Genomic DNA, 18049 nt, shown 5'->3' on the forward strand with positions numbered 1-18049 from the left:
GGCCTGTGTTCAGCTCTAGTGTCTGCAGGTGGGGTCAGGTCTACATGTAACCAGGGCCTGTGTTCAGCTCTAGTGTCTGCAGGTGGGGTCAGGTCAGGTCTACATGTAACCAGGACCTGTGTTCAGCTCCAGTGTCTGCAGGTGGGGTCAGGTCTACATGTAACCAGGACCTGTGTTCAACTCTAGAGTGTCTGCAGGTCAGGTCAGGTCTACATGTAACCAGGACCTGTGTTCAGCTCTAGAGTGTCTGCAGGTGGGGTCAGGTCTACATGTAACCAGGACCTGTGTTCAGCTCTAGTGTCTGCAGGTGGGGTCAGGTCTACATGTAACCAGGACCTGTGTTCAGCTCTAGAGTGTCTGCAGGTGGGGTCAGGTCAGGTCTACATGTAACCAGGACCTGTGTTCAGCTCTAGAGTGTCTGCAGGTGGGGTCAGGTCAGGTCTACATGTAACCAGGACCTGTGTTCAGCTCTAGAGTGTCTGCAGGTGGGGTCAGGTCTACATGTAACCAGGACCTGTGTTCAGCTCTAGAGTGTCTGCAGGTGGGGTCAGGTCAGGTCTACATGTAACCAGGACCTGTGTTCAGCTCTAGAGTGTCTGCAGGTCAGGTCAGGTCTACATGTAACCAGGACCTGTGTTCAGCTCTAGAGTGTCTGCAGGTGGGGTCAGGTCTACATGTAACCAGGACCTGTGTTCAGCTCTAGAGTGTCTGCAGGTGGGGTCAGGTCTACATGTAACCAGGACCTGTGTTCAGCTCTAGAGTGTCTGCAGGTGGGGTCAGGTCTACATGTAACCAGGACCTGTGTTCAGCTCTAGAGTGTCTGCAGGTGGGGTCAGGTCTACATGTAACCAGGACCTGTGTTCAGCTCCAGTTTCTGCAGGTGGGGTCAGGTCTACATGTAACCAGGACCTGTGTTCAGCTCTAGTGTCTGCAGGTGGGGTCAGGTCTACATGTAACCAGGACCTGTGTTCAGCTCTAGAGTGTCTGCAGGTGGGGTCAGGTCTACATGTAACCAGGACCTGTGTTCAGCTCTAGAGTGTCTGCAGGTCAGGTCAGGTCTACATGTAACCAGGACCTGTGTTCAGCTCTAGAGTGTCTGCAGGTCAGGTCAGGTCTACATGTAACCAGGACCTGTGTTCAGCTCTAGAGTGTCTGCAGGTGGGGTCAGTTCTAGGCCCTCTCCTATTCTCGCTATACACCAAGTCACTTGGCTCTGTCATATCCTCACATGGTCTCTCCTATCATTGCTATGCAGACGAAACACAATTAATCTTCTCCTTTCCCCCTTCTGATAACCAGGTGGCGAATCGCATCTCTGCATGTCTGGCAGACATATCAGTGTGGATGACGGATCACCACCTCAAGCTGAACCTCGGCAAGACGGAGCTGCTCTTCCTCCCGGGGAAGGACTGCCCGTTCCATGATCTCGCCATCACGGTTGACAACTCCATTGTGTCCTCCTCCCAGAGCGCTAAGAACCTTGGCGTGATCCTGGACAACACCCTGTCGTTCTCAACTAACATCAAGGCGGTGGCCCGTTCCTGTAGGTTCATGCTCTACAACATTCGCAGAGTACGACCCTGCCTCACACAGGAAGCGGCGCAGGTCCTAATCCAGGCACTTGTCATCTCCCGTCTGGATTACTGCAACTCGCTGTTGGCTGGGCTCCCTGCCTGTGCCATTAAACCCCTACAACTCATCCAGAACGCCGCAGCCCGTCTGGTGTTCAACCTTCCCAAGTTCTCTCACGTCACCCCGCTCCTCCGCTCTCTCCACTGGCTTCCAGTTGAAGCTCGCATCCGCTACAAGACCATGGTGCTTGCCTACGGAGCTGTGAGGGGAACGGCACCTCCGTACCTTCAGGCTCTGATCAGGCCCTACACCCAAACAAGGGCACTGCGTTCATCCACCTCTGGCCTGCTCGCCTCCCTACCTCTGAGGAAGTACAGTTCCCGCTCAGCCCAGTCAAAACTGTTCGCTGCTCTGGCACCCCAATGGTGGAACAAACTCCCTCACGACGCCAGGTCAGCGGAGTCAATCACCACCTTCCGGAGACACCTGAAACCCCACCTCTTTAAGGAATACCTAGGATAGGATAAAGTAATCCTTCTAACCCCCCCCCCCCCCCCCCCCCCCTTAAAAGATTTAGATGCACTATTGTAAAGTGATTGTTCCACTGGATATCATAAGGTGTATGCACCAATTTGTAAGTCGCTCTGGATAAGAGCGTCTGCTAAATGACTTAAATGTAAATGTAAATGTAAATGTCAGGTCAGGTCTACATGTAACCAGGACCTGTGTTCAGCTCTAGAGTGTCTGCAGGTCAGGTCAGGTCTACATGTAACCAGGACCTGTGTTCAGCTCTAGTGTCTGCAGGTGGGGTCAGGTCTACATGTAACCAGGACCTGTGTTCAGCTCTAGTGTCTGCAGGTGGGGTCAGGTCTACATGTAACCAGGACCTGTGTTCAGCTCTAGAGTGTCTGCAGGTGGGGTCAGGTCTACATGTAACCAGGACCTGTGTTCAGCTCCAGTGTCTGCAGGTGGGGTCAGGTCTACATGTAACCAGGACCTGTGTTCAGCTCTAGAGTGTCTGCAGGTGGGGTCAGGTCTACATGTAACCAGGACCTGTGTTCAGCTCTAGAGTGTCTGCAGGTGGGGTCAGGTCTACATGTAATCAGGACCTGTGTTCAGCTCTAGAGTGTCTGCAGGTGGGGTCAGGTCTACATGTAACCAGGACCTGTGTTCAGCTCTAGAGTGTCTGCAGGTCAGGTCAGGTCTACATGTAACCAGGACCTGTGTTCAGCTCTAGAGTGTCTGCAGGTGGGGTCAGGTCTACATGTAACCAGGACCTGTGTTCAGCTCTAGAGTGTCTGCAGGTGGGTCAGGTCAGGTCTACATGTAACCAGGACCTGTGTTCAGCTCTAGAGTGTCTGCAGGTCAGGTCAGGTCTACATGTAACCAGGACCTGTGTTCAGCTCTAGAGTGTCTGCAGGTGGGGTCAGGTCTACATGTAACCAGGACCTGTGTTCAGCTCTAGAGTGACTGCAGGTGGGGTCAGGTCTACATGTAACCAGGACCTGTGTTCAGCTCCAGTTTCTGCAGGTGGGGTCAGGTCTACATGTAACCAGGACCTGTGTTCAGGGGTTTAATGGCACAGGCAGGGAGCCCAGCCAACAGCGAGTTGCAGTAATCCAGACGGGAGATGACAAGTGCCTGGATTAGGACCTGCGCCGCTTCCTGTGTGAGGCAGGGTCGTACTCTGCGAATGTTGTAGAGCATGAACCTACCCCTATTTCCACACTATGAGGTCTAAATAACACAGAATTCCCTTTTTGTGTCAGAGGTGTTGGGAAAAAACGCCTGGAATTTCAGCCTGTTTGGGTGGCATGGAACTTCTGGCTCTTATCATGACGTCACAATGTGATCTGATTATAACAGACTAATGACTGTTCATCTGGGTCAGGAGGTGGCCTCTAGACCAGGGTTTCCCAAACAGGAAATCAGCTCCAAGGGATTTATATTTTGGTCATCTGTTCCCAAGTATTCTCACCCATAATAGAGAAACACGTGATCGTATACAAAATGTAACCAAGGTTTGAAATGATTATGTTACATTGAAATATTATATCTGTTTGGACTTCTTGAGGTCAATTTGCAGTCTACTAATTATTATTAATTATTGTTCCGGCTCCCCGACCATCCGCTCGAGACAATAATCATCCCTCAGCTGAACCTAGCTGATCATCTCTGCTCTAGACCATCAGCCAATCAGGGCTTCAATGTTGTGTCCTAGCGCCCACATGATCAGAATGAGCATTTCAAGGACCAAAGGAGTCTCAGGGAAATACAGAAATATATTTTGACATTATTTTTATTAAAATAAAACACAATGATTTATTAGACATACAGTGATGATTAAAACAATGTTATTTTACCAAGACTGCCTGAGGTCTTTAAAAGTCTAGGGAGCATTACTTTACTCAACCAACACAACGGTGATCAGAGTTCACATCTATTTATTTACCACATAACTTCTTACTACTTAAGATCACACAGAGACGGTCTGGGACAGACAGTGATGAGGGGGACAGACAGTGATGAGGAGGACAGACAGTGATGAGGGGGAGAGACAGTGATGAGGAGGACAGACAGTGATGAGGGGGAGAGACAGTGATGAGGGGGACAGACAGTGATGAGGGGGACAGACAGTGATGAGGGGGACAGACAGTGATGAGGGGGACAGACAGTGATGAGGGGGACAGACAGTGATGAGGGGGACAGACAGTGATGAGGAGGACAGACAGTGATGAGGGGGAGAGACAGTGATGAGGAGGACAGACAGTGATGAGGGGGAGAGACAGTGATGAGGGGGACAGACAGTGATGAGGGGGACAGACAGTGATGAGGGGGACAGACAGTGATGAGGGGGACAGACAGTGATGAGGGGGACAGACAGTGATGAGGGGGACAAACAGTGATGAGGGGGACAAACAGTGATGAGGGGACACACGGACGGACAGACAGGCGGTCTGGGACAGACAGTGATGAGGGGGACAGACAGTGATGAGGGGACACACGGACGGACAGACAGGCGGTCTGGGACAGACAGTGATGAGGGGACATACAGACAGGCGGACCGAGAGACAGACAGAGAGAGAGAGAGAGAGAGACAGAGAGAGAGAGAGAGAGAGAGAGAGACAGAGAGAGAGAGAGAGAGAGAGAGACAGAGAGAGAGAGAGAGAGAGAGAAAGAGAGAGAGACAGAGAGAGATAGACCAGGAGGTTGCTTGATTAATTTTTCATTATAAAAACTCACATTGATAAAGACAAACAACTGCAGACGAAAGACAACTGTTAGAGAGAGTCACAAAAACACTGAAGAGGTTATAACGGGCCTAATAACACTGTCCAGGTCTCCTCTATGTAGCACAATGTCCACTACCTACTAGGAGCTCCCATTCCCCACACAGCAAGCAGACATTTCCACGACCAGTAGAGGCAGAGAGACTCTATTCCTTTTGGTGTTTCATTGGTAGAATACAGTGAGTCTTCACAGCAAAGGCAGAGCCTGCTGTGTGTGTGTGTGTGTGTGTGTGTGTGTGTGTGTGTGTGTGTGTGTGTGTGTGTGTGTGTGTGTGTGTGTGTGTGTGTGTGTGTGTGTGTGTGTGTGTGTGTGTGTGTGTGTGTGTGTGTCAGCCAAGGACTCCCCTCTCTGGAGGGCGCTTGCTGACGCACATTTACCGCTCCCATTAAACATTAACGCTGCTCAGGGAGAGAGCCTCCGCAACATGCAACCACACACACACACACAGCCATTTACATGAATACTAGGGGGAAATAACAGGCTGAAGTGATGCGTCAGAAACACGTCCTCCATGGGTACATGATGCAGAAACACATCCTCCATGGGTACATGATGCAGAAACACATCCTCCATGGGTACATGATGCAGAAACACATCCTCCATGGGTACATGATGCAGAAACACATCCTCCATGGGTACATGATGCAGAAACACATCCTCCATGGGTACATGATGCAGAAACACATCCTCCATGGGTACATGATGCAGAAACACATCCTCCATGGGTACATGGTGCAGAAACACATCCTCCATGGGTACATGATGCAGAAACACATCCTCCATGGGTACATGATGCAGAAACACATCCTCCATGGGTACATGATGCAGAAACACATCCTCCATGGGTACATGATGCAGAAACACATCCTCCATGGGTACATGATGCAGAAACACATCCTCCATGGGTACATGATGCAGAAACACATCCTCCATGGGTACATGATGCAGAAACACATCCTCCATGGGTACATGATGCAGAAACACATCCTCCATGGGTACATGGTGCAGAAACACATCCTCCATGGGTACATGGTGCAGAAACACATCCTCCATTGGTACATGATGCAGAAACACATCCTCCATGGGTACATGATGCAGAAACACATCCTCCATGGGTACATGATGCAGAAACACATCCTCCATGGGTACATGGTGCAGAAACACATCCTCCATTGGTACATGATGCAGAAACACATCCTCCATGGGTACATGATGCAGAAACACATCCTCCATGGGTACATGATGCAGAAACACATCCTCCATGGGTACATGATGCAGAAACACATCCTCCATGGGTACATGATGCAGAAACACATCCTCCATGGGTACATGATGCAGAAACACGTCCTCCATGGGTACATGATGCAGAAACACATCCTCCATGGGTACATGATGCAGAAACACATCCTCCATGGGTACATGGTGCAGAAACACATCCTCCATGGGTACATGATGCAGAAACACATCCTCCATGGGTACATGATGCAGAAACACATCCTCCATGGGTACATGATGCAGAAACACGTCCTCCATGGGTACATGATGCAGAAACACATCCTCCATGGGTACATGATGCAGAAACACATCCTCCATGGGTACATGGTGCAGAAACACATCCTCCATGGGTACATGATGCAGAAACACGTCCTCCATGGGTACATGATGCAGAAACACATCCTCCATTGGTACATGATGCAGAAACACATCCTCCATGGGTACATGATGCAGAAACACATCCTCCATGGGTACATGATGCAGAAACACATCCTCCATGGGTACATGATGCAGAAACACATCCTCCATGGGTACATGATGCAGAAACACATCCTCCATGGGTACATGGTGCAGAAACACATCCTCCATGGGTACATGATGCAGAAACACATCCTCCATGGGTACATGATGCAGAAACACATCCTCCATGGGTACATAATGCAGAAACACATCCTCCATGGGTACATGATGCAGAAACACATCCTCCATGGGTACATGATGCAGAAACACATCCTCCATGGGTACATGATGCAGAAACACATCCTCCATGGGTACATGATGCAGAAACACATCCTCCATGGGTACATGGTGCAGAAACACATCCTCCATGGGTACATGGTGCAGAAACACATCCTCCATGGGTACATGATGCAGAAACACATCCTCCATGGGTACATGATGCAGAAACACATCTTCCATGGGTACATGATGCAGAAACACATCCTCCATGGGTACATGATGCAGAAACACATCCTCCATGGGTACATGATGCAGAAACACATCCTCCATGGGTACATGATGCAGAAACACATCCTCCATGGGTACATAATGCAGAAACACATCCTCCATGGGTACATGATGCAGAAACACGTCCTCCATGGGTACATGATGCAGAAACACATCCTCCATTGGTACATGATGCAGAAACACATCCTCCATGGGTACATGATGCAGAAACACATCCTCCATGGGTACATGGTGCAGAAACACATCCTCCATGGGTACATGATGCAGAAACACATCCTCCATGGGTACATGGTGCAGAAACACATCCTCCATGGGTACATGATGCAGAAACACATCCTCCATGGGTACATGATGCAGAAACACATCCTCCATGGGTACATGATGCAGAAACACATCCTCCATGGGTACATGATGCAGAAACACATCCTCCATGGGTACATGATGCAGAAACACATCCTCCATGGGTACATGATGCAGAAACACATCCTCCATGGGTACATGATGCAGAAACACATCCTCCATGGGTACATGATGCAGAAACACATCCTCCATGGGTACATGATGCAGAAACACATCCTCCATTGGTACATGATGCAGAAACACATCCTCCATGGGTACATGATGCAGAAACATCCTCCATGGGTACATGGTGCAGAAACACATCCTCCATGGGTACATGATGCAGAAACACATCCTCCATGGGTACATGATGGAAAGGCTTTATGATGTCAGATTATTCTGACAGAGGATGATGCAGAAACACATCCTCCATGGGTACATGATGGAAAGGCTTTATGATGTCAGATTATTCTGACAGAGGATGATGCAGAAACACATCCTCCATGGGTACATGATGGAAAGGCTTTATGATGTCAGATTATTCTGACAGAGGATGATGCAGAGAAGAGCATAGGAGTGTTTACATGAATGAGGATAAGAAAGACAGTTTACAATAACGAACTATTAAATAGAGTAGAATTAGGATCCAGACAAGTCTTTCCTGGTAAAGTCAAGTGGTTAGGAGGAAAAGCATGATGACATAACAGATCTGGGTGACAGGTGTTGGGAGTTCCAGGTAATGGTAATAATAGCGGTCAGTGTTCACTTCCCTGCTGTGCAGGAAGCAAAGCGCTGTGCATCTGGAGGGTTAGGAGTACTAAGTGCCAGTGGATGGCGTCAGAAAGCATGTCAAATGTTGTTAACCGGACGATTAGCCCCATCATAAAGGAAGTGTTGACTCATTAGACAAACAGTAGGGACGAGATGGTCCGCCCTCGGAAGGAGAGAGAGAAAAGAGGGATGGAGAGAGAGAGAGAGAAAGGGGGAGAGAGAGAAAGGGGGGGGGGGGGGAGAGAGAGAGAAAGGGGGCGAGAGAGAGAGAAAGGGGGGGAGAGAGATAAAGGGGAGAGAGATAAAGGGGGAGAGAGAGAAAGAGAGAAAGGGGGCGAGAGAGAGAAAGGGGTTGAGAGATAAAGGGGGAGAGAGAGAGAGAGAAAGGGGGGAGAGAGAGAGAGAAAAAGGGAGAGAGAGAGAAAAGAAAGGGAGAGAAAGGGAGAGAGAGGGAGAAAGAGAGAGAGAGAGAAAGAAAGAGAGAGAGAAAGGGGGAGAGAGAGAGAGAGAAAGGGGGGAGAGAGAGAGAGAGAAAGGGAGAGAGAGAGAGAGTGAAAAGAAAGGGAGAGAGAGAGAAAAGAAAGGGAGAGAAAGGAGAGAGAGGGAGAAAGAGAGAGAGAGAGAGAGTAAGAGAGCAAAAAAAGTCTCTGCGTCAGAGATGCTTTGAAAAACCTGGAGTTTCTGATTGACACTTAAGAGGGTAGGATTTTACAGCAGACACGTCCCATATTCGGAGCTGAAAGTGTTTATAGTGGGTGTTGTGTTAGTTTAAACCATCTGTCTGCACAAAGTTTCCCCCCCAAAGCGTTACACTCAGTAACACCATGTCAAGCTGACCCTCAGGACTGGAGAGAGGGAGTTGAATGATTTGAATAACAGGCACTATTAAACAGCATAGTCTCACAGATATACAGTTCAGATGACAGAGAGGGGAAACACCCACCAAGTCATTTAAAACAAATGACTGGTAAAAAGCACAAGGCTTCACCTTTGACATGTTGTCCGAGCTGGAAAAGTCAACCCTCACCAACCAATCGCAGATGAAAGTGCAGTTTAGTTGGACATCCAGGAGAAGTAATCCATTGAACCCCTTGGTCTTTTCTTTGTCTATAGATCAGTTTGACACATTGCAAAGACCAGACATGTTATCACTGTCCTGATGTGACGGCAGACAGACAAGAACATAACAGCTTCTATACTGGCCTTCTTACCACATCTGTCCACTGAGGTAATGCCACTCTGACTGCCTTTTTCTGAGGGCTGCGTTGTAAATTGCAGGTATGATTGACAGGTAATGGAGTGACTAGGGCGTACATATTAAGTGAGTGCCAAAGTGAACCAGTCATTACGTACTTTAACTTGACAAACAGAGTGAATGAATAGCCTAGTCCAGGATGTAATGTCTTAGTTCGTCAGAAATCCGTACCTTTCTGTTAGGATCATTTGAGTAAAGTGCGTGGACGCATTCTCAATTTGAACGCATTTCTTAGCGGTGTGATGTTGTCGCTCTCCCGACAGAACGAAGCCACTCACACAGAGTAAACTCATTGACGACATCACGGAAAACATTACCACTAAGAACCACAGCTAACAAACTGTCACTACAAACAAACAAGACTGTTTAGAAACGTACGTTTCAATTGACTGACACTTAGCTTACTTATCAGTGGTGTGATGTGTCGTTCAGCTCTGTGTCGCTATGCGGATCAATAAGACAAGCTAGATGTAACTTGGTATGAAAACAGAATATGTAATGCGATCAGTCTAACACTATAAAAAAAAAGTAGACTACTTTCTGGTTTATTTAGTTATAGCGATATGATTTTAGCGATTCAGTTTCCAAAGCCTGTATTGAAACCACTGGTAGTGTCGAGCGGAATGTTTCGCTCTGATTCTTGTGGTTTAGCTGCTAGCGGACAGTAGCTGGATAAAATTAAATATTGTGGGGCCATAAAAATAAGCGCGTATAACGCATGCTCCTTCTTATCGTCCCATAGAAGAGCAAACATAATACATTCACTAGTAAGCTACATGTATATTATATAATAGTTAGTTATTCTACCTCGAAAAACTAATATGATTAGCCATCTAGTCACTTCTACTTGATAATCAAACAGGAATCAAATGACATTTGAACAAACAGGAATCAAAAGTCATAGATGGGCTTGTTGGCGAGGAATACAAAATAGCATGCAAGTTTATGAAATACTTACAGAGGAAAAGCTTCGTGGGTAAACCAGAGATGTATTTCGGGAAATATTGCCACGAATCCCTTGTTTTTGTGTTTAGGAAAGTTTTTAAATCCCTTCTCCTCACTGCTACAACCATCAGCAGCCCACATCAAAGTGCTTCACACACTCCCGTCCCTCCTCCGATCTGTCGCCCCGCAAAAAATATTACTTTACGAACGTGACCAATTTGGCACTCTATCAGACAGCAAATGTTATAAATAGCTCCCGCGCTGCCTTCCGACCTTGTTTTCTGTTCGTTTTGAAAATACCTAGTAACTAGTTAGGCGTGCTGAAGTTGTTCTCGCTGTCGCCCTGTCTTGTTGTAGTAAATCGCTCACTCGCCCAGCAACTCTCTCCAGCAGGCAGCTCCCCTCCCCGAGCTCAGGCAGTGCACTGCCTCGATCTCGTCCCGAACACGCCAGTATCCCTAGACTGCATCCGGGTCGGGTCGCAGTCAAATTCTTTTCAAAGTTTATTTCAAAAGCAAAAACGTATTCTATCTTCTTTGAAAGCCGTACTATTCTCTTCCGCTTATAAGCAGTAACTAACGTCTAGTAGACAGGGAATAGTCCGTCTGAGCCTGGGATTTCCAGAACGGCACCACATTGACAAAGGACCCAGACAGTAGGCTACATTACAAGTGGGCCTTAGTGAGCGCATGCCAGTGTAAAGCTGGAGGGTATTTCTAAAGAAAACGCTGGAATATAAACAAGCGTTCCTTCCAGAGCTCAGCGTCTATTTATTTAATGTCTGATCTTTGTAGGATCAGAGGCCAGGGCAGCCGCTGCATGCATGGAATGATTTATCTCCCTGTGTATGTGAAAGAGAGCGAGAGAGAGAGTCCTTGTATAGTTGTTGTGCCTGTGGTCAGTTGAATATGTGCCTATTTAACAAGTCAGCCTAACAATACAATGACTAGGTCTCCATAGAACCAATGATGGAGAAGATGGGGAGATTACAGGACTGTGGTCTGACATGGCCTGGGTCGTCCCAAATCACATCATATTCCCTATGTAGTGCACTACTTTCGACCAAGAGTCCCAGAAATAGTGCACTATAAAGGGAATAGGGTACCGTGGATGCTTCAAGCTGTCCCAGATCAGTTACTATTATACCTCTCGTGTCATTACGAAACACTGTAATCACACGGCTCTCCCTTTTCAATGTCTGAGATGTACTGTCATTCAGTGTTACGTTATGGTGCGTTCAACAAGGCAGAGAGGGAAAGAGAGTGAGAGGGAAAGAGAGTGAGAGGGAAAGAGAGTGAGAGGGAAAGAGAGTGAGAGGGAAAGAGAGTGAGAGGGAAAGAGAGTGGGAGGGAAAGAGAGTGAGAGGGAAAGAGAGTGAGAGGGGAAGAGAGTGAGAGGGAAAGAGAGTGAGAGGGAAAGAGAGTGAGAGGGAAAGAGAGTGAGAGGGAAAGAGAGTGGGAGGGAAAGAGAGTGAGAGGGGAAGAGAGTGAGAGGGAAAGAGAGTGGGAGACCTCTTTGGAGATGTGTGGGTTTGAGGGCCACACAATCTGTTCAGTTGTCCCCTCTAACTAACTCTAGTGGTATTCTGTGTTTTGAAGACAAGAGTCTGAAATGAGTTAGCCATCTACTAAACCCACTGCAGCATTCACCATGTGTTAGATTTAGGTTTGACCAGGGAATTCGTTCTCATTAAAAAACTACAATGACAATTGAAGTGAAATGCAGAGTAAAGGACCGCTGTTCACTATGTAATAATACAATACACTATTAATGTTGCTATGCACATGTTGTTGATGCAAAAAGCCCCTGCCCTTCTTCACTCACACGTTTTTTTATCATTGTTGCCCCTCCCTCTTCCAATACAAACAATTGTTGGCACCTCCCTCTTCCAATACAAACAATTGTTGCCCCTCCCTCTTCCAATACAAACAATTGTTTCCCTCTTCCAATACAAACAATTGTTGCCCCTCCCTCTTCCAATACAAACAATTGTTGCCCCTCCCTCTTCCAATACAAACAATTGTTGCCCCTCCCTCTTCCAATACAAACAATTGTTGCCCCTCCCTCTTCCAATACAAACAATTGTTGCCCCTCCCTCTTCCAATACAAACAATTGTTGCCCCTCCCTCTTCCAATACAAACAATTGTTGCCCCTCCCTCTTCCAATACAAACAATTGTTGGCACCTCCCTCTTCCAATACAAACAATTGTTGGCACCTCCCTCTTCCAATACAAACAATTGTTGCCCCTCCCTCTTCCAATACAAACAATTGTTGCCCCCTCCCTCTTCCAATACAAACAATTGTTGCCCCTCCCTCTTCCAATACAAACAATTGTTGCCCCTCCCTCTTCCAATACAAACAATTGTTGCCCCCTCCCTCTTCCAATACAAACAATTGTTGCCCCTCCCTCTTCCAATACAAACAATTGTTGCCCCTCCCTCTTCCAATACAAACAATTGTTGCCCCTCCCTCTTCCAATACAAACAATTGTTGCCCCTCCCTCTTCCAATACAAACAATTGTTGCCCCTCCCTCTTCCAATACAAACAATTGTTGCCCCCTCCCTCTTCCAATACAAACAATTGTTGCCCCTCCCTCTTCCAATAAGGACAATTGTTGCCCCTCCCTCTTCCAATAGAAACAATTGTTGCCCCTCCCTCTTCCAATACAAACAATTGTTGCCCCCTCCCTCTTCCAATACAAACAATTGTTGCCCCCTCCCTCTTCCAATACAAACAATTGTTGCCCCTCCCTCTTCCAATACAAACAATTGTTGCCCCTCCCTCTTCCAATACAAACAATTGTTGCCCCTCCCTCTTCCAATACAAACAATTGTTGCCCCCTCCCTCTTCCAATACAAACAATTGTTGCCCCTCCCTCTTCCAATACAAACAATTGTTGCCCCTCCCTCTTCCAATACAAACAATTGTTGCCCCTCCCTCTTCCAATACAAACAATTGTTGCCCCTCCCTCTTCCAATAACCATCTGCTCATCACCGCTCTCTAGTGGTGGTGGAAGGGTAATGCAGAGGCTGTATATCCATTACTCATTACAGCGGTCTCCTTACAAGGAAAGCAACAGTTTAGCGCTCTCCAACAGAAATGAAAATGTCTGCTGTCGTTCTCTATCCTTTATCTAAATGGTGATCAAGAACTGAACTCATATCAAAAGGGTTGACACATGTATTGATCCCGAGACAGTTGGCAATGGCATGCCCAGGCTATCCAGATGTGTTTAAGAGATCAATCTTTGACAAAACAATAATCTGTAAATAACCCTGAATAGCATCTAAGACATGTTTGATCCATCAGTTCTAACAATCGTGTTCTAATCATTTTATACAAAAGGAGAAATCAAAGACAAACTGGTTTGAGTTTTACATCAAAATGAATTTTAAAAACAGAAGCACAAACCCGATTCACATTCAGACCAGTCTACACAAATGTGCCATGTTACACTGAGAGCTTTCTGTGGTAAATCTGAGTTGAATTGAGAGTGGAGAGAAACTAACATTGATTATCTTCAGTTTTCTAGTTATGTACAGGATCATATAGAACCATTCTGCTAGGCAGTGTTAAGTCTGGAATTCAAACTGAATACCTCTACATTTCTCTATTGTTAGTGCAATGTGACGTCATCCATAACAATGATGTTGAGGTCCTCTGTCAGGACGAGCATGGTGCTAGTAATGCCAGGATGGTGGAGTCCATTCCAGGGACCACCCGTATGACAAATGTACGCACACATGACTAAGTCACTTTGGATGAAAGCATCTGCGAAGTATCTGAGATATTATATTATGGAATTAAACAATCGTAAAACAGAGTGATATTCTGTATGGATTCCAGACTAGGGCAATTCCAAATCCATCCCTAGCAAATCCTCCCTAGCCCCTCCATTTGCTCTGAAGGGGTTGGATAGGTGGAAGAAAAAAGGCAGAAACTCCATCCAGCCTATCAGAAATCAGAAGACAAGGTGAGTCACAAGTACCATATTGCATCCACATATCCAAACCCTTCAGATCTACAGGGGTGCCTAGGGAAGATGGCCTATAGGTTGATTTGGAATTTAGGGTGTCTCTCAATTGTATATCTATGAGTCATTGCGTCCTCTCTCATCTCCTTCTCAAAATACATAGGAAGAGAAGATCCAAGGCAAGGAACCTCACATCTTGTGTTCCAATGAGTTTTGAGAAGGATGCAAGGAGAGAAGGTATGAGGAATCCAGAAAATACAATTGAGATTCACCCAGTGTGTGTGTGTATCAGTGGTCTTTGATATGGTCCTCCTCCTCCAGCTTGCGTATCTCTCCCTTCAGGAAGTTGATGGTCTCTCTGCTGGCCTTCAGTCTATCCTTCAGGTCTGTGATCTCCTGACTGGTCTTCTTCTTCGCTGCTTCCAGCTTCTCCCGCGTCCGCAGCTCCAGCTCCGCAACTACAGACACAGGAAGGGTCAGTCACCAGTGATACTGTCCACTCAGCACTGCACAGTGGTGTCACTGAACAATAAGGACAAAGACATTGGGTTTTATTGGCTGCCTTTACATAGGCAGTCCAATTCTGATCTTCATGGCAAAGGATCTGATCCGTCAAAAGACCAATAATTGGGCAAAAGATTAGAACTGGGCTGCCTGTGTAAACGCAGCCATCGACTTTTAATCTAAGCCTCTACTGCAGGGTTCCCCAACTGGCGACCAGCTGGTCACATTTGGCCTGCGGGTGGCTTTATTAGGCTCCCCAAGTTTCCTGAGCAATTATTTTTCATTGTTGGACATAAAAGCCTAACAACAGCAGGAAATCAGCTCCAAGTGATTTTCATTTGGGAAACGTGTTCAACTATTCCCATGCATAATAGAGTGATGTGATTACATACACATGTAAGCCAGGTTTGAAATTATGTTTTAGTCAAATATTATATCTGTTTGGGCTTCTTGGAGGTCAATTTGCAGTCTACAAATTATTTGTAATTATGTTCCGGGCCTCTGATCAGCCTCTCAAGAAAAAAATACTTTAAATAAAATTGTCCAGTGGCTGGATCTAGTTGACGTCTATAATTAGAATTGAAACACATTTGCCTGACGAGAGTTAAAAAGGCATAGCTAGATACAGTAGTTACAATATACATCTACAGGTACTAAATGTACAGGTCTGTTACTGAACTGGATGGGAAAAGTGTGTGCTGCTCACACTCAGTCTCGTGCTTATAGGCCCCCAGGGTCAGCTGTCTAGAGGTGCTGAGGAGCTGCTGCATCATGGCTGTGGGGTCCTGGAAGATCTGACAGAGGAACAGGAAGGACAGAGAGTTGAGACGGGCTTCTCTGGTTTCTTTCCTCACCTTGCGTCACTTCACTTCTCATGTCCTCTTTGGTTCACTGTTTGAAAAATAAATAAATAAAATCTCTCACCATTTCATCATAGAATTCAGAGACCACCGTCTTCTTGGGCATGGCACTAGAGTCTGACTGGAAGAGCTTCAGTAGGTGGTAGAGAGTCACCTGTAGACAGACAGAGTATCATGTAACTGGGAGAAGTGTCACCTGTAGACAGACAGACAGACAGACAGAGTATCAAAAAAATAATGTAATTGTACAATGAAAATGTAGTTTCAAGTCCACTGTTATTAAGCTATTGTTTTACTATTTTAATGTGTCCTAATTTAGAAAAAGGTATTGTATTTTTTATCTTTCTCACCTTCCTATTATTTTATTGTGTTAAGCACTCTGAAATTCATCCTCTGTTAAAAGGTGCTATATTAATCAAGTTGAATTTGAATGAGGTCCCTAAATGACACCGTAGAGCAGCACTCACCGGCCTCTCATTGGGGTCGATGAAAAACATCTTGATAATGATCTCAAACTCTCCCCAGCCCGTCTCTGTGATCTCGTACGGAGGCTTCGTCACCACTACAACGGATCACAAAGAGGTCACCGTGAGCCCTACATTCACGACAAATTACATCACTGTTAATACGTGGATACATTACAAGCTTGATTTTACCTCTGAGTGGATTCACATAACTTTCATGTAGCTTGAACTGTATTTTCTTCACATATGCAGACATATCCTGGAATATAATTGGGTCAGGTCAATACTGTGGTTATCCAATGAGACCTTGAAGTCAACACCATCCATTTTCCAAGATTACAGTTGAGTTTACCTCGTTTCTGTATGGTTTCACATACACAGACCATTGGTGAGTGTGTCCATCCTCCTCTCGCTTCTTTCCAAAATACCGAGCAACGTTTCCGAATACGATGGGTTTGACGATCGTAACACCCTGTGGAAAACAGACAATTGATGTTTTCTGCAACATCATGCAGATCAATGATGATAATAATATGGTGAACCGGCTAGCATAGATAGTAAGAAGTGATGCGGTTTGGTTGCCTGCCTTTCCAACCGCGTCTTCACGACAAGCACTTTACTGACACGCTTCCATAGACTTATTAAAAAGGAAATATCATATAATTAGGTAACACAGTTAGTCAAATTGTCTCTTATTAACACAAAACTTTTTATAGACCATATTATAGTTACCGGTATCAAATATTATTGACATCCGTCCCCTACCTTCACTCTACCTCCGGAATCTGGTCCAAATTCAGCCATCCTTTTAAACATAGTATAGAGACTAGAAAGTGACGTTAAACTAGTATATGTCACTATAGGACTCTTGCAGTAGTGATTTGGGATGTGTCATTTGATACGATTGCCATTAAATCTATGAAAACAACACGATTTTACATTGTACACATTTCAAATTGCCAGCCAAACAAGGACCGGAAGTACGTTACATTTTTCGTGGTCCGATGTGAACACGGGAAACACTCAGAGCTAAAACGATAAGGGTCCTCTTGTCTAATGTTCTGCTTTGTGCCCAGTAATAGTAAGTAGTATGTTTATTAGTTTCTTGCAGTCATATAGACTGAATTGTGTAAACCACTTTACAATCATCAAATAGTAAAATCCTAAACTAGCAAAACATGTAATACAATGTTAAACTATGCAATATATAGAAAACAACAATAATATAACGACAATGTTTGGGGTGGCAGCTAAAGAAAATAGATCTTAGGAGCTTTTAAGAAGGCATTATTAAGGCCCCTGGGCTATATGGTGTGTGCATTGATCAGTTTAGTGAAGTATGGAATGGGAAAGTTCCGATAAGCAGCCTGTGCGTGTCATGGGAGTGTTCCGTTTGTGGCTGTCGCCAGTTGCCCGTCCAGTAGTCTGCTGTCTAGTTGGGGGGAGCCAGTCTGCGAACTGAGAGTTCTGCAGGGATTTATCAAATGTCAGGCAAATCTGCTCCCGTTTGCTCTCCAAGGACATGATTCCGAGGGCTTCCCCGGTAGCTGGTGTACGACCCGTCCCGAATTATTCTGCAGACTCTCTTCTGGACACGAGTCATGGTTCGAGTGATCATCGAAGCTAGGCCATTTATACATAATCCCACATGTTGACGTCCACATCGGCTACTGAAATTAATAAAATGTGTTTCTTGTGAGCCAAGGTTTCGGACTACAGTTGTGTTTTTTTTTATATAAGTATTTCTCACCAACTGTAGCCCCAATGCCGGCAGATGGCGATCATCGTTGCAATTTGGATAAATATATCCAATAGCCTCATGTCTTAAAC

The 18049-nt window shown here is 45.9% G+C and overlaps 1 protein-coding gene across 2 annotated transcripts; it reads right to left on the reverse strand.

Moving 5' to 3' along the window:
- Positions 1–13580: 13580 nt before the first annotated feature.
- On the reverse strand, positions 13581–17210 carry yeats4 (YEATS domain containing 4). Of its 2 annotated transcripts, none has more exons than XM_038978191.1 (7): positions 16985–17210; positions 16572–16691; positions 16412–16478; positions 16223–16317; positions 15820–15909; positions 15575–15689; positions 13581–14849 (listed from the first exon to the last, which is right to left on the reverse strand). In XM_038978191.1, exons 1-7 carry the CDS (start codon positions 17033–17035, stop codon positions 14680–14682), a joined length of 708 nt encoding a protein of 235 aa, XP_038834119.1. In that variant the 5' UTR covers positions 17036–17210; the 3' UTR covers positions 13581–14679. The 2 variants fall into 2 exon arrangements, with proteins under 2 accessions (XP_038834119.1, XP_038834120.1); XM_038978192.1 differs by having other exon boundaries at positions 14680–14849; positions 15602–15689.
- Between the last annotated feature and the right edge of the window lie 839 nt (positions 17211–18049).

This window comes from Salvelinus namaycush, chromosome 38, assembly GCF_016432855.1.
Source record: "Salvelinus namaycush isolate Seneca chromosome 38, SaNama_1.0, whole genome shotgun sequence".
NCBI classification, from domain to species: domain Eukaryota; kingdom Metazoa; phylum Chordata; class Actinopteri; order Salmoniformes; family Salmonidae; genus Salvelinus; species Salvelinus namaycush.

What these genes read in the sequence shown, in the direction of transcription:
- yeats4 (XM_038978191.1), bottom strand. Translation starts at nt 17,035, where the DNA reads ATGTTTAAAAGGATGGCTGAATTTGGACCAGATTCCGGAGGTAGAGTG. An exon ending in ATTCCGGAGGTAGAGTGAAG is followed by an intron (nt 16,692 to 16,984) that starts GTAGGGGACGGA and finishes TGTTTTCCACAG; the next exon opens with GGTGTTACGATCGTCAAACC. An exon ending in GCACACACTTTTCCCATCCA is followed by an intron (nt 14,850 to 15,574) that starts GTTCAGTAACAG and finishes CTGTGTCTGTAG; the next exon opens with TTGCGGAGCTGGAGCTGCGG.